The sequence below is a fragment of the Pelmatolapia mariae genome, linkage group LG20 (genome assembly GCF_036321145.2).
Source record: "Pelmatolapia mariae isolate MD_Pm_ZW linkage group LG20, Pm_UMD_F_2, whole genome shotgun sequence".
Lineage (NCBI taxonomy): Eukaryota > Metazoa > Chordata > Actinopteri > Cichliformes > Cichlidae > Pelmatolapia > Pelmatolapia mariae.
Window position 1 is genome coordinate 23,117,585 of NC_086244.1, and position 14,191 is coordinate 23,131,775.

Below are 14,191 nucleotides of genomic sequence, written 5' to 3' on the forward strand. Positions count from 1 at the left end.
CGACCCGAAACACTGCTCAAAATTCACTAAAGCATTCATGCAGAGGAACAAGTACAACGTTCTGGAATGGCCATCTCAGTCCCCAGACCTGAGTATTATTGAAAATCTGTGGTGTGAGTTAAAGAGAGCTGTCCATGCTCGGAAGCCATCAAACCTGAATGAACTAGAGATGTTTTGTAAAGAGGAATGGTCCAAAATACCTTCAACCACAATCCAGACTCTCATTGGAACCTACAGGAAGCGTTTAGAGGCTGTAATTTCTGCAAAAGGTGGATCTACTAAATATTGATTTCATTTCTTTTTTGTGGTGCCCAAATTTATGCACCTGCCTGATTTTGTTTAAACAATTATTGCACACTTTCTGTAAATCCAATAAACTTCATTTCACTTCTCAGATATCACTGTGTGTGTCGCCTATATTATATATTTAACTGACATTTTTTATTGTAACAACCAACAACTTACACAGGAAAATAATTTAACAAGGTTGCCCAAACTTTTGCATCCCACTGTATATGTAATACGGACAGGCAGAAGTGAGAAATGAAAAAAATCATGGAAAAAGCGGAAAATGTGAACAAAGCAGAAAAGAGTGGAGTCATGACCACACTGGGAGGAGGTGAGATGAGAGAACGGGCCCGGCTCGCTGAGGTGGAATACTCACGCTGATAGACAGGGATGTGACAAGGGCAGGGCAGACAGGAGTGCAAGGGATGGACACTGAGACAGAAAGCACAACAGTGTCAAGGGGGATGAATAATGTGAGAAGTGGAAACAGATGTGTTTACAGCCATCTTGTCTCTCAGCTGCGTGTCTTGCTTCCTGACAGGAAAGACACAACAGGAGCTGCAGAGGCGACATCGTGGCTCACATGCTGCTCGCAGGCTGGCACGCATAACAAACAGTGAGCTTGAACAGGGCAAAAAATAAATACATAAATAATAAAAAAAATTTTAAAAAACTGCAGCAGTGTAAGTTTGAACTCCGGTGTCCAGTAGCAACTGGATCCTCTGTCGTCCCTTGGGAAGCGGAATTACACAAAGGTTTGTCCTCTTGGTGACCTGGAGGAGAAGAGACAGAAGAACACGTCAAACAGGGCGAAGGGGAGCGGGTTCCTGTTATGGCAGAGTAAGGCTCATACCTGAATCTGTAAGAGACCGTTATGTAATACCAAAGAATCTTACAAATCCATGCGACAGCCACACATGGGTGCTGTTGCTTTCTCTACTCCGCTGCTTCTTGCTGTCGTGCACACAGAGGCTCAAACACACACACGCAAGCACAGGCTGTGGACCCCGTAAGGCACTGTTGTTCTCCATTTTTCAAACATGTGATTTAACCAGATATGAGAGGATGGGCCCCTGAATGCATGGTGTCAGCACATAGATCACACACACACATAAAGCTGTGTGTGTGTTTGTGTGTGTATGTATAGATAGTTAGGTGAAGACACTAACAGATGACAGCAAAACCTTTGAATGGCACAACACTCAAAAGAATCATAACGAATGCCCGTGTGTGTGAATGCCAAAACAATTCCTGAGATCTTAAGAGCTGCCCCCTGTGCGTGTGTCTGACAGCTAAGGGACACTGGCGTTAGCATACCAAAGTCTTGTGTTTCCCAGACTCCATTAAGATGTGGCTGCTCCAGCCAGGCTCCTGTGCGTCTGCCAAATCCCTTTGTCTCGCACTTGCACACACACACACACACACGCACACGCACACACACACACACACACACACACACACACACACCGGGACTGCTTTTACACAGCAGGAGAGAAGCAAGTATATTTTTTGCATACTTCCAAGCACATCATATAATAAAGCACATCCCTCTCCTTGTGCATGTGTAGTTTATGGGATCCAGTGTGAGAAGTGGTGCACACAGTCCATGGAATTCACTTTGAGTTCCCTCCCTGTCGTTTTGCATTTCCTTTTCTGATAAGATAATTCAATTATCAGATGTCACTTCTGTTAACCGCTGGAGATACTCAGCTAAATGTGCTAAACGCCATAGGGCTGGAGCTGCTTTGATTAAATGAGTCTTAAATGACCTCACTGGGGTTTTACTCATTTTATTTTTGGTTTTTTTCCCCCGCTGGGTGATAGGTCAGAGGGTCTGAATAAGGATCATTTTTGTCTGAGGATCTGGTCTGTACAGTATTAACTGACAGCAGAGCATTCAGAGTGACATCAGTGGGGAAAAACAGGACTGCACTTAAAGAAAAAAGGAATCTGGCCCCAGCATACTGGAACTTTGTTAACTGTGAATCACAAGATCCACAGGCCAAAAATACAGACAAAAAACCTCTGTTACGGAAGGAGTTTTAGAAGGAACAGGATGCCGTTTATATCCCCTGCTGTCAACGTAGAGCCCTTTTGCACTCGTGCATGCATTTATGTTTTTAGTAAAATTAATTAAGGAGCCTAGCAGAAGTCATTTCAAGCTACTGCATGCTACTTCCAGCTGAGCCTCAGTATTGACTGCTCTTGACCGACTTGGCCAGTTTGTGTTCTGCATCTTGTTCAAAGTGATGAAATATAAACTGAAGGTCTCTTAAGAGCAAGCATGTCTGCGCGCACGTGTTTACACTGTGAAGTAGTCGTCGTGTGTGAAGTGTATCCTTGTTGTGATTTATAATATTTAAGAGTCACTGACCACACTTGGAAGAGGCAGCCGTTCCAGTCAGCTCACAGAATGGAGATTCATCTCAACGCAGACAGAGAAACAAACACACAGGCAGGCAGAAAGCTATCTTTACAAGTTTTACTTTTATTGGTGTACTCTGACAATAACAATGATGGTATAAAAGAAAAATCTCCATCATACAAATTTCAATAATCAAAAGATAATATGCCAATACACAAACGGATCCACATAAGGCTGACATCAAGTTTTGACAAGTGGCTTCAAATGGCTTCAGTTCAAGGAGATCGTCTCTCCTTACAATCAGAGGAGATAAATTTTAAATTTAGCTGTATTTTGTTTCTCTTTCTTTTTTTTTTTTTTTAAATAGTTAGCTTTCATACAAAAAAATAATTTGTGTGGATTTTGGAGTGGATTGTGGTCGCTGGTTTGGGTGCCTGTGTTTCATTGCATTGTAAGGATAAGGTGTTGTTTTTTTGGCTGAAACACTGCTATCCCGCAGCGCTCTCCTGTGACCTGCGCCTTATCTCAGCTGCTGTCACTATTAAGAAGAAACATCACGTGCAGATACAAGGACAGTTAAATTCATCACAGGATTTATGTCTCCGTCTGCCACGACGTGTGCCTTGCATTGCGACAGCGCGTTAAAATACAGGGAGGTCTGCGGGATACAGAACACCTCTGAGATCGTGAGAAGAATTGAAAATTTATGAAATGAGGTTATTTTTTCCATCAGAAACAAAAAGTCTGTGCTGGGAAGCAGTGATGTAAAAACATTGATGTCACTGTGTAAGCTTTACTAGCACTTAAATGGCACCGGATAAACTCACAAGCCAAACCCTCCCGAAGCCTTGTTCTTTAGCATCTGTAGTGAATTAAGACCTTATAGAATTTCTAAAACACTACACACAACAATATTTACAATGATAATTATCTTGATATGCACTTTTTTTCAATTTAAATATTTTTGCTTATAAAAAAATAAAATAAAAACTTGAATGGAAAAAAACGAAACAACAAAAACAAGAACAAACCGAAAAAACACTGCAATAAATTAAGAAGCTTTAAGGCTGCCAGTTTTGTCAGATGCCCAAAGAATGGTCCCTTCATTTAAACTGGCACAGAATGGATGAGGTGAGATAATGGAACGATGAAGACTCTTTAGTGAGCAGCAGTCTTGGTCTGGGTCTGGACTGACACCAGGTTTATTTTATTTATGTAGATAGAACTGGAACAAGACTAGCCAACATGCTCTTACCACCAAGTGAAATCAATCTACTTCCTGTTTTAGATAAAATCAGAAGTACTGACTGACTTGTCCCTGTTGCAAGGTCACAAAATAGACAAAGCTGTGTACTAGTCTCCTCAAAGATGGTGTTGGCTTATGAAGCTGCTCATTCTTCATTGTGGAGTATAGAGCCTAATACTGACCCTAACCAGGTCTCAATCAGAGGGCCTCTTTGTATTAAGAGGTCCCGTGTGGTCCATCTCTTTACTTGAACACTCAATTTAAAACCATTTGGCTTTTGCTATAAGTCCACCTAGCTTTTAATTTAAAGCAATGAAACATAAAAAAAGAGATAATATACAGTGCATTATGTAGGTATCAAGACCTAGAATAATAACCTACTAGTTGTTCACAACAAGGTCACTATAAATAATTTTGTCATCAGTGCTGCAAAACCAAAAGGAAAAAACCAAAACAAAACAGAAACTTTGAAACCTAGGAGGATAGGTAGACCTCGGAAAGGTTTAGCCATTTCACTCAAACGCACGTGGAAAAGAAAACTCAACTAAAATGCTGCTACTGTCTGTGACTTCCACTGGACACCTCCTGGGTGATAGGCTAGGAAGTAAACGTGCTTCTGCTTGCGGCAATTTGGATCAACTTTAAGGTGGAAAGGCAACAGGCTTACAAATGTATGGATGTAAACATGCTCAACATCTGCTCCTGTAATTGGAATTAAAATATAAAGTTTGAAGGATGTTTTGCCTGTCAATAGCAGCCTCTGTGATGTTGGGATTGGTTCCAGTAAGCACGCAGAGAGAGTCCCTGGAAGGGACCTCTGGAAGGTCAGCACCATTGATCATCAATTAGTATAATGGAGGTGATCAGTGAAAGACTGTGACCAGTAGCATTGTCTGATTCTGTGTCTTGCTCTTCCTGTGGTTGTCACACAAAATGGCCTCCTCCAATATGTCTGCTCAGGAGATTACAATTTAATACCAGGCTACAGGTCCCATTCCATTTCATTAGAAGCAGTTATCTATCTATCTATGCATTTTCTTAAGAGGGAATCTGAATCTGAATGAAATGGAATAGCCTCATTTACACAGACCTGAACCTCACCGTCCCGCACAATTACCTATGACTACATTTCAGTGCATCTATATCAGTTTGTGTCACCTATTAAACTGTCACATTAACTGCAAAATAAAATAAAAAACTGAACAATTAAGGAAAATAATCCAAAAAAATAAATAAAATGAGGTCCAGCCTCTTTGCTCCATATTTCATTGTGGGAACAACAGTAAGTCAACCACCAATATTTTCCTCAAAAAGGTACATGTTAAGTAATGCGTACAAGGCGATTTGTGTGAAATGAAGTAGCTGCATGACTAGAGGACAGACAGTGAGGACAGTAAAGTCTGTACGATATATTAAAAAGGAACTTCATTTACAGTATTGGGATTTTACTGAAATCAACACTGTCAAACACACAAATCGGAGAGGAGCATTACACTTCTATGTACTGCCAGAGAGTTGTCTGTGTCTAATGCACAGTGAAAGGCTGCATGCCACTGAACATAAACCTCTGTTTAGAGCAACTCCCTCCATCAAAAAAAATGAATTTCACAAGAAATCTCACAAGCCAAAGCCTGGCCACAAGTTAACAAAGCTAATCAGTGGTTATAACCTGACACTTCAGATAAGGATTGAGACAAGCTGTGTTTTTTTTCCCCCCCAATCGAAATGTTGAGAAAGAAAGAGGTGTCATTTAAAATGTAAAGGCAGCCATCGAATGGTAGTTGTATTTTCACAGGGCCCAAAGTGAAGCAGGGCTGGCTAACAGTATTACAAAGACTACACAATCTGCAAAATAACAAAGCAAATGCTTCTGTAAACACCAGTGACAGTTACAGCAATCAAGTATTTTCTAATTCCAATTCTCTTTTGTCACAATGAAGGTGAGTAAACATTGAAGACGCGAAACCTAAAAATAAAAAACGGCAAGCGTTTATCTCTCCCTGGCCCGAATTCACACCCGCATGCCAAGTGAGGTCTGCAACCTGCCGGTCAAAGCTTCAGAAGCAAAGTCTCCCGGGAGGTCGACCCGATAACTTTGAACCGACAACAAGATACATACAGGCCATTTGCATAGCTCTCCCTCACTTATACACAGACACGCAAACAGGCATACGCAACTTCTGAACAGGGTGGCATGTTTGCTTAGGCAAAGTTGGGTTGAGTGTGAAGTTTGCATATGCAGTCACTTCTTCTCTCTAGTCCAATGAGGGTATGCTAGCACCCGCGCTATTGCATCTGTATAGTGAGGAAGTCAGGGCTAAAGTTCTGCTGTCTGATATTACAGCTTATTGCTAACAGGATGAACATTGCACTCCAACATACAGCCGCTTGCAGGCAGGCAGGACATTCCATGCAGTTACGCAAACATCAGTCTTTAAATCGTGTGCTTGAAAGACAAAACACAAGAGATGGTTAAGGAAACAATATTCTCTAAACTCAGAAAGAAAAACTATTTCACATACAATATATATCCACAGCCTCTAACTCCCTATGTCGTCTTCTCTTGCTCTCTTTTCTTGTAGATTTGGCATACTGTATGCAGAACCAGCTGCAAGAGTCCACTCGCTTAAAGTTGATGTGTCGTGTTATGTGTGCATGCAAATGTTTTCACAGGCGTACTGTATTTATGAAAGAAGTGAAGAGAAAAAGTAATAAAAAAAAAAAGTCATAGCCTTAGGACAATGTCAGCACATTTAAGCCAAACTCTGCGTGCATGTGTGGTGTGTGTGTGCGTTTATATGTGCGTGCACTTAAACGTATGTGTACCATAACCTATCGAAATCATCGAGCACAGAGGTGCCACGTGGAGCTAGTGATGGACAGAAGAAGAAAATGAATTGAGGAATGAATGCTGAAGGCCAAAATGGTGCAAAAGGCATGTGGAGACTGAAGTCTAGATAAGCCCAGATGAGAGGAGTGATGGACTGTGGCACAAACAAGTGCAGCATTTATCCCTATTTTCTTATATGATTTATCAAACATATGCTTTTGATTCTCCTTTTTTTTTTTTGCATACAACCAAAATAAACAAAGCAATAAATCTGTCAACTAAAAAGTCCTAAGCAGTGTTGCAACTGGTGAGATATGGCTGATGTCCCAAAGGACTTTGATTTTGCAGTCCAGCTCTGCCTACGTCAGTAGTCAGCTATTGGTGCAAGCTTTCTGCTCAAGCTGACTGTGATGTTGGTGTAGAGAGGCCTTCTGGACACTAGGGGGGAGTAGTTTAGGTTGTTAAGACCATCCACCTTCTGTCTCTCCTTTGAGTGACGGAGAAGACTATACCTGCAGGTGCAAAATGAGAGGAGAAAATAGAACACAGTAAGAAGCACTTTTCTCTCATTACATGTGAAAAGGATGGCAAAATGTAAAAAGTCCAGTGTTTGTGCCAAATGGAGTGATTCTTGTCTAAACAGCCAAAAATACCTTATTTGTGGCCCAGGATTGTAACCTACTACTTATGTACATCACTAAATGTACGAAGCCACAAGTTTGACAAAGAATGAGCAGTTGCCTCAACAAAACTAAGCAAGAGCCCACTGCCTCTCAATCAGCCACTGATTCTAACCACAGCGTTTTTTTTAAACAACTCTAAAATATCTTAGAGTTGGCATGGGGGCAGTCTGCTGCAGGACTAACACAGACTATATATACACCCTTGCACTCTTTTAGTCTCCTGCTATGTTGTACCATCGATTTCATACATTTTTCAACAGAAGAAAACTTTTGCATACTAGATGACTAAAAAGCTGGAAAGTGCTTTGGATCAATTCATATCAGAGTGTGATATGAATAAAAGTTACTCGACTTCATTAATGGTAACCACCCTTCACATTCAGGCAAGCTGCCAAAGTACAGCTCTGGACTGCAAAAATTCCTTAACAAACAGCTGCACTGTGTGACAAATATCCTTATTCATGTAAATTAAAGGAGCATAGTGCTGTTTCAGTGACATTTTCACAAAAAATGCTCACAAAGAGTTCAAGTTAGAAGCGTCAGAGTAAAAGTGAAAGCTGACTAAACTGAGGCAGAGGGCTACACCCCTGCTGCCTCAGTTTAGTCAGGCAAAGTGACCATCAGGCTGGGCTTAGAAGAGAAAGAAGCTAAAACATAATATTTCAAACATGGGGGATAAAATAGTTTGACATAAAGTGTGCAAACGTATTCTAGTAGATCCCTAAATGATATGAGTATATGAGTAGCTTAAATTTAAGGCTTATTTTATAGTTAGATAAGTGAAAAATAAATTCCACTTAGTACTGTGGTACTATGTAAAACTATATGAAAGAAACATTTACTCTTTGGGCCATTTTTAAGTTACTCAGGAATTTAGCCCTGAAGCATAGGAGCATATCACATGCAAAGTCTTTAAAAGAGTGGAAATTCTATCAAAGGTACTGCTTTGGCTTTTCATGTGACTGGCTTACATCACATGAGTCTAAGCCTCATTGCAATTATCAGCTTCCTCCCTTGGTTGGGAGTGTGTATTATGTACTGTTTGTAAGTAAGCTGTGAAAACCTAGGACACTAACCTGCCCAGGAACTGCACTTCTCCACGATGGTGATGTGGAATGGACATGTAGCGTCCCAGGTCTCCGTGTGGTCTGCTTACTGTGTAATTGGCAAACTGCACCCTACACAAACATTTTTAAAATTTTAATCCATATTGTACACAGTTGGGATGAAAAGACATTGTGTTTATGATCCTGCTATAATAATTATCACAATAATGCCTCTGATAGCTGAGCTATAATATTTCAGAAAGTCAATAACATGTTCCAAATACATCAGAAAGATTTCATAGTAAAGGCAAAAAGGAAGGATTTCATGGAAACAAATATACAAGAGAATCAGTAAGACTTGGTAGTGTGATTTACTCTGTGTGTACAGCTGCCTGTGAGTTGTGTAGGTGGGGGAAACGCTCTGGGCCGAAGTGGGAAAAAACAATATAACACAAAAGCCTTCTATGTGCCAAATGGCCTACCTCATCACTTGAGGATGCCTAATGTCAACACTACTGTTAACCACATGCTGCAGCTCTATCAGAAAGGCCAGTGTGTGTTTGTCTGTACAAGTTGCCCTCACCTGTTCCACAGGTCATCGTCCTCTCCTCCCCAGCCCCAGAACGCGTTGGGAAATCCGTTAATCTTTTTGAACTGCTTAACCATCAGGCCACTGACACCGCCGAAGAACTCATTATACGGAAGCCTTTGAGGGACAATTATACATATTGAGATTCATTTTGGGGTCCGAATACATGTACTCTGTAATTCCCCAAAGACAATAATCAGGACTCACATGTAGGAATACTTGTCCAGTTTGACCGCAAAGTGTCGGGGCATGTCCGTACAGCCATAGTAGTTTCTGTCATTCTCCATTAGATGGTCTACATCGTGGAAGACCAGACAGTCCCAGTTCAGGTCCTTCATAGCTTCCTTGTAGCCCACATTGAACAGCATGGCTCGGTTAAATGGCTCTGTACCCGCCTAAAGAAAAAAGATGATACTTTGGTATAGCTGCCTTTTCATAAAAAAAAGGAAGATAATGGGTTATAACTGCCATAAAACAGTGACTTGAGATGCAATTCATTTAGTTGTTTACCTCTGAATTCAATTGATTGATTGTGAAAATAAGTGAACCTACTTGTTCTATGATATAAAAGGCAAAGTGGAGTCTCTGTTTCTGCAGCACTGGCACCAGGTGTCTCAGGAGAATGGGCAAGTGTTCATGTCGGTTCCTGAAGGGAACTAGGATTGCCACCTAGGTACACAAAGGAGAATAACATGGGACTTGAATAAATTGCAAAGATATAGAGCTAAATACAGTACAAAAATTTTCAGGTGATGTCCCAGCAGGAGGGTGAGTTAGAGTAGATAGCACCTTTAGGTGTCCAAATCAACACTAATACTGAAACATGTTTCAAATCAAATCAAATCAAATCAAATCAAATCACTTTTATTGTCACGTCACATGTGCAGGTACACTGGTACAGTACATGAGAGTGAAATTCTTGTGTGCGAGCTTCACAAGCAACAGAGTTGTGGAAAAATACAATAACGTAAAAAAAGCAAAATATAAGAATGGCTAAATCTGAAAGTAATAAATATATGTACAATATATGTTCATTATACTACTTTCCCCCAATGTCCGATCTGGTCATCTTAATCAGTATCTTAGTGTGTGATGTGTGAAACCACTAAAATATTCCAATTAGCACCCGACTCATCACAAGATTGGCGGATTTGCCGAGTCTCATTTCCACAATGAGAAGCGACATGGATCAGTCCAACCCCCCCCCCAAAAAAAAACCAAAAAAAAAAAACAGTGAGCAGCTGAATGACTGTGTGGCGTTTATTTTTCTCCATAGATTTGTAATAATGGCAGTTCTTGTTTTCCAGTTTCTTTTGAAGATCAATAAAAAAAAGTGAAATATTCACAGAAAATAACTGGCTAGGAGAAGCGAAGAAAGAGACAGGTGTAAAAAAAAAAAGAGAGAGAGACAGAGAGAGAGAGAGCGAGAAAGACTGCTGGCTAATGAGATAAACAGGGGAAAAAATGCTGTCAGACCATACACGGTCCTTTGGGGCAAAGGAATGTGAGAGAGATACAGACAGATGGAAGGCAAGATCACTCTACTGGGCAGAAAAAAAAAGTACTGTTAGGCTAAAGATTAAAGACTGAAACAATACTGCAAAGCACAAACACAGGCTGGAATTTATGTTACTTCCTGTACTTTGTGTTTATGTGTACTTTTTCTGGAATTTGAATGTCAAATAGAAGAGCTCCATCAATCTTATTTGCACAGGGAGCAACAGAATAAAAGAAAGGGCATAAAAGGAAAGGTACACACAGGAGAAATTCTGATAATTCCTCTCATCATTTCCTTTCCATGGTGACATTAAAGCCCTGTTGAGGTAGAGAATATGTTATATTGCTGGCTTTACTACTGTTATGGTGATAGTATTTATGGCTAAGCTTTTATGTCCTTCACAGCTTCAATCAGACATGCCGGAATCAGTCACGGTACTTGACCGATATTATGTGTGCTAAACACATGCATAGACGTCAACAGATCAGACCATTATTAAACTGCTATTGCTTATTTATTATACATAATACTTATTTGCTGTGAGATTTCAGATCGATCCTGTCTCAGTGTCTGATAATTTATCATAAGCAATTTATGAAGTAACTCCTGCTAAGCTATGCTCCGTGTATAAATAAACACACCTTTCTTGTGTTCTCATGGAGAGTTTCTGCTGCTGTCTAATGCCACAGAAACGCAGAAAAAAACAAGAACTTTTGTGGAAACAATATTTTTGTCTTCATTGCAGTTTTAAGGTTTTGCTGTTCATTTGACATTGCTATGCAAACTCTGTACTAAAACACTGAACACTCAGAGTAGAAACTCTTGCATTACTATTACCTACATTACTTTTAGCAACGTGTTAAAAAAAGTATCAACTAAGCATGCACATATATCGGTGTTTGTGGGGCAAAGGCGGGTTTTAGCACATCCAGCGCTACAAACCTAATGCTGCTGCACTGTGTGAGAGGCATCTTTTATATACAAAATGGAATAAGTCATCCGGAAACAGTTGCACAACCATTCGACTATCTACAAAAAGGTGACAATTCAATAGAAACCCAAGTGTGCAGAGGACATGCATGCTATAGCCTGCAGGGTTTGAATGTCTCTTTGCAATGTCACAGGAGGGTTAAGCAACATTCCTCAAAAAGTTCTGTTTGATGTGCTTTTGCTGAGCCATACTTTAACAATATACAAACCACTCTATGAAGCCACTCTATTTCTTGCTCCACCGGCCACATTGCACACAAGATTGTTTTTTTCAGTGGGCACTTACCTTCCAGCGAGGTAAACAGTCTGTGGGCTTCCAGTAGCCTCCAGGGGCAATGTTGGGCTTTCCCTCCAGCAAGGATCTTTCCACTTCTTCAAGAGATATCTCACTCATATTCACTTCCAACCTGCCCTCTGTGCGTGGGGGAAAGAGAGAGTGAGAGGGAGTCAAGCTACAGTCATGAAGCAAGAAAGGTCAAGAGCGTGGGGGAGAAAATAAGAGACACGGTGTGCGAGTAAAGAAGAATAGTAGCGAGAGGAAAAAGATCATAGCAATGTGACTAAGAAAATGTCAAAGCCTGCAACATTTGAGAAATCTGGGACATAAATTGTCCGCTTGTGCTATAACACAATACTGTATTTCATGCGTCATCAATCAAAGCTAATATAAAACATATTCTTGGAACAGTTTCACAGCTCAATACTACAACAAATAAGTACAGAGGCATAAGGAACATTTCCACTGAGAGCCTTTTTTTTTCATTTGTTACCTACTTGTTATTACAGAGTAAGGAGTTTGGTTCTAAGGAAAGAATTCAAATGAAATTTAAAATCATAACTTTAACAGTGCACTTACTCATGGAGGGCAGCCTCTCAGGGCAAACTTGTGAGGGGAGGTAGGTGAAACCCTCGGGGAGGTATGTAGTGGGAAGAGCATCGCTTTCGCTGAAGTTGAAGTCATAAGAATAATCTGAAAGTGAAAAAAAAAAACATGACCGGCTTCATGCTTTAATGTGCAGTGTGTATAAAAAAAAGAAAATCATCTGATTTCAGGAGGCGGACATTTTCTAAAGTAATGTACACAGAAGCTAACAGTAATTTTTAACATACATGGTTGAATACAATATGAATACATGTCTGTATTATAGTCAAACTTGTCCCATACTTTGGCGAGCATGTCTGGAGCCACTGCTGTAATGCCACCAACAGGCAATCACGTGAAACTTACAATTCCCCTTTTTCCAACAGCACGTGTTTCGATCATTACCAGCAAACAGCTGCAGAACTAAAGGACTTTGAAATTGATTGATTCTTTTTGATACACCCGGTATTTTACCAACAGCTTTTCACTGTCATTCAAAATATCTTTTGTAGTAAAGGCAAGCATGAGTCACTTACTGGAAAGCAACAGACTTAACTGTGAAAACACCATAGCGCTTTTTCTTTTACTTCCTCATTTAAACATTGTTTGACACTGCACTCATTCTCTTGTAAGGATATGAAAGACAGCATTTGTGCTAAACATTTCTAGGACATGTTTTTACCTGTGCCATTTATGCTGTAAGCCCCCCTCACTACTTGCTCTAGAACCTGAGCTCCAATGTTCTTCACGTTCTCTCTGATCTGGATCCCTCTGGCCTGGACCATGAACACATACTCATTCACTATGGACAGAAGAAAAAACAGGGGAAAAAAAGAATTAATACACTTTATTATTAAACACAGACGCGAGGCATGCATTTGAGAAACCCAAGCACAGACATGAATCATATTATGTTAACGCCAAACCACTTTTAAAAATGTTTGAAATGTCTGAGAATGCATATATTCATTCTCAGATCCCTTATCCTTTCACTTCTTCTTTCTGAGAATTATTTCAAACAATATTCATGTTTAAGAAATGAGGTTGCACTAGGTTGCACTGCAAACAGCATGGGTGTGCTTAGTAAGGAGGGAATTTCCCAACTAAATATCAAGAGGCCGACCGATGGCATGTTAATCTATATTGAAGAGAAGCAGTGGGAGAAGAGGTTAAACTTAAACTTTTTTAAGAAGGAGGAAGAAATGAAAATTGATTTTTAATGATTGATTAACTTCCTTCCGCAATATTTTACTATATTATACTAAGCTATTTCCAGTCATAAAGGTCTGGAAACCACTGTATCGTTTTGAAGCACTCTTTTTCGTGAGAAAATGTGACGGGCGCATATAGGATGTGGGTGAAACTACACAGCATAGAGTAGTCACATACAGGAAACAGGAAGTAGCAAGAGATTCTAGGTGAATGAGAATGTGCCAGTCTGGGATTGTAGTGAGATTTCTATTGTACCAGAGACATCTCATCAAGCTGACACAATATTATGTAGTAGATCTGTTTGCTATAACAGTTCAGTCGATTTATTCCTAACTATAATTGGGAACTACACCAGAGAGGCTTAGTGAGCGTTCCAGTCAGCATGGAACTGACCTAAATAAACACCACAACAGTGGTTAACCTGCCAAGCAATGTAGTGGAACAAAAGGGGGTTATGTGGTCTAACTGTGAACCTGAATAGCTGAATACACTTAGTGATGCATGCACTCTTTGGTGTACAGTAAAGAAGTATGGCATACTATGTGCATAGTAAGAAGCTTTAAAAACATTCAAAAAACATTT

General features: G+C 40.1%; 1 protein-coding gene across 1 annotated transcript in view; it reads right to left on the reverse strand.

Annotated features, from left to right (window-relative positions):
* Nucleotides 1-2,756: 2,756 nt before the first annotated feature.
* Nucleotides 2,757-14,191, reverse strand: part of b4galt5 (UDP-Gal:betaGlcNAc beta 1,4- galactosyltransferase, polypeptide 5) — a 31,127-nt gene continuing 19,692 nt past the window's right edge. The window contains exons 2-9 of the mRNA XM_063464114.1: nt 13,080-13,199; nt 12,392-12,505; nt 11,822-11,949; nt 9,600-9,716; nt 9,255-9,442; nt 9,042-9,164; nt 8,489-8,590; nt 2,757-7,241 (exon numbers count right to left, since the gene is read on the reverse strand). Coding sequence (XP_063320184.1) covers nt 7,094-7,241; nt 8,489-8,590; nt 9,042-9,164; nt 9,255-9,442; nt 9,600-9,716; nt 11,822-11,949; nt 12,392-12,505; nt 13,080-13,199 — 1,040 coding nt within the window. The 3' untranslated portion in view covers nt 2,757-7,093. The remainder of the gene's footprint in view (nt 7,242-8,488; nt 8,591-9,041; nt 9,165-9,254; nt 9,443-9,599; nt 9,717-11,821; nt 11,950-12,391; nt 12,506-13,079; nt 13,200-14,191) is intronic.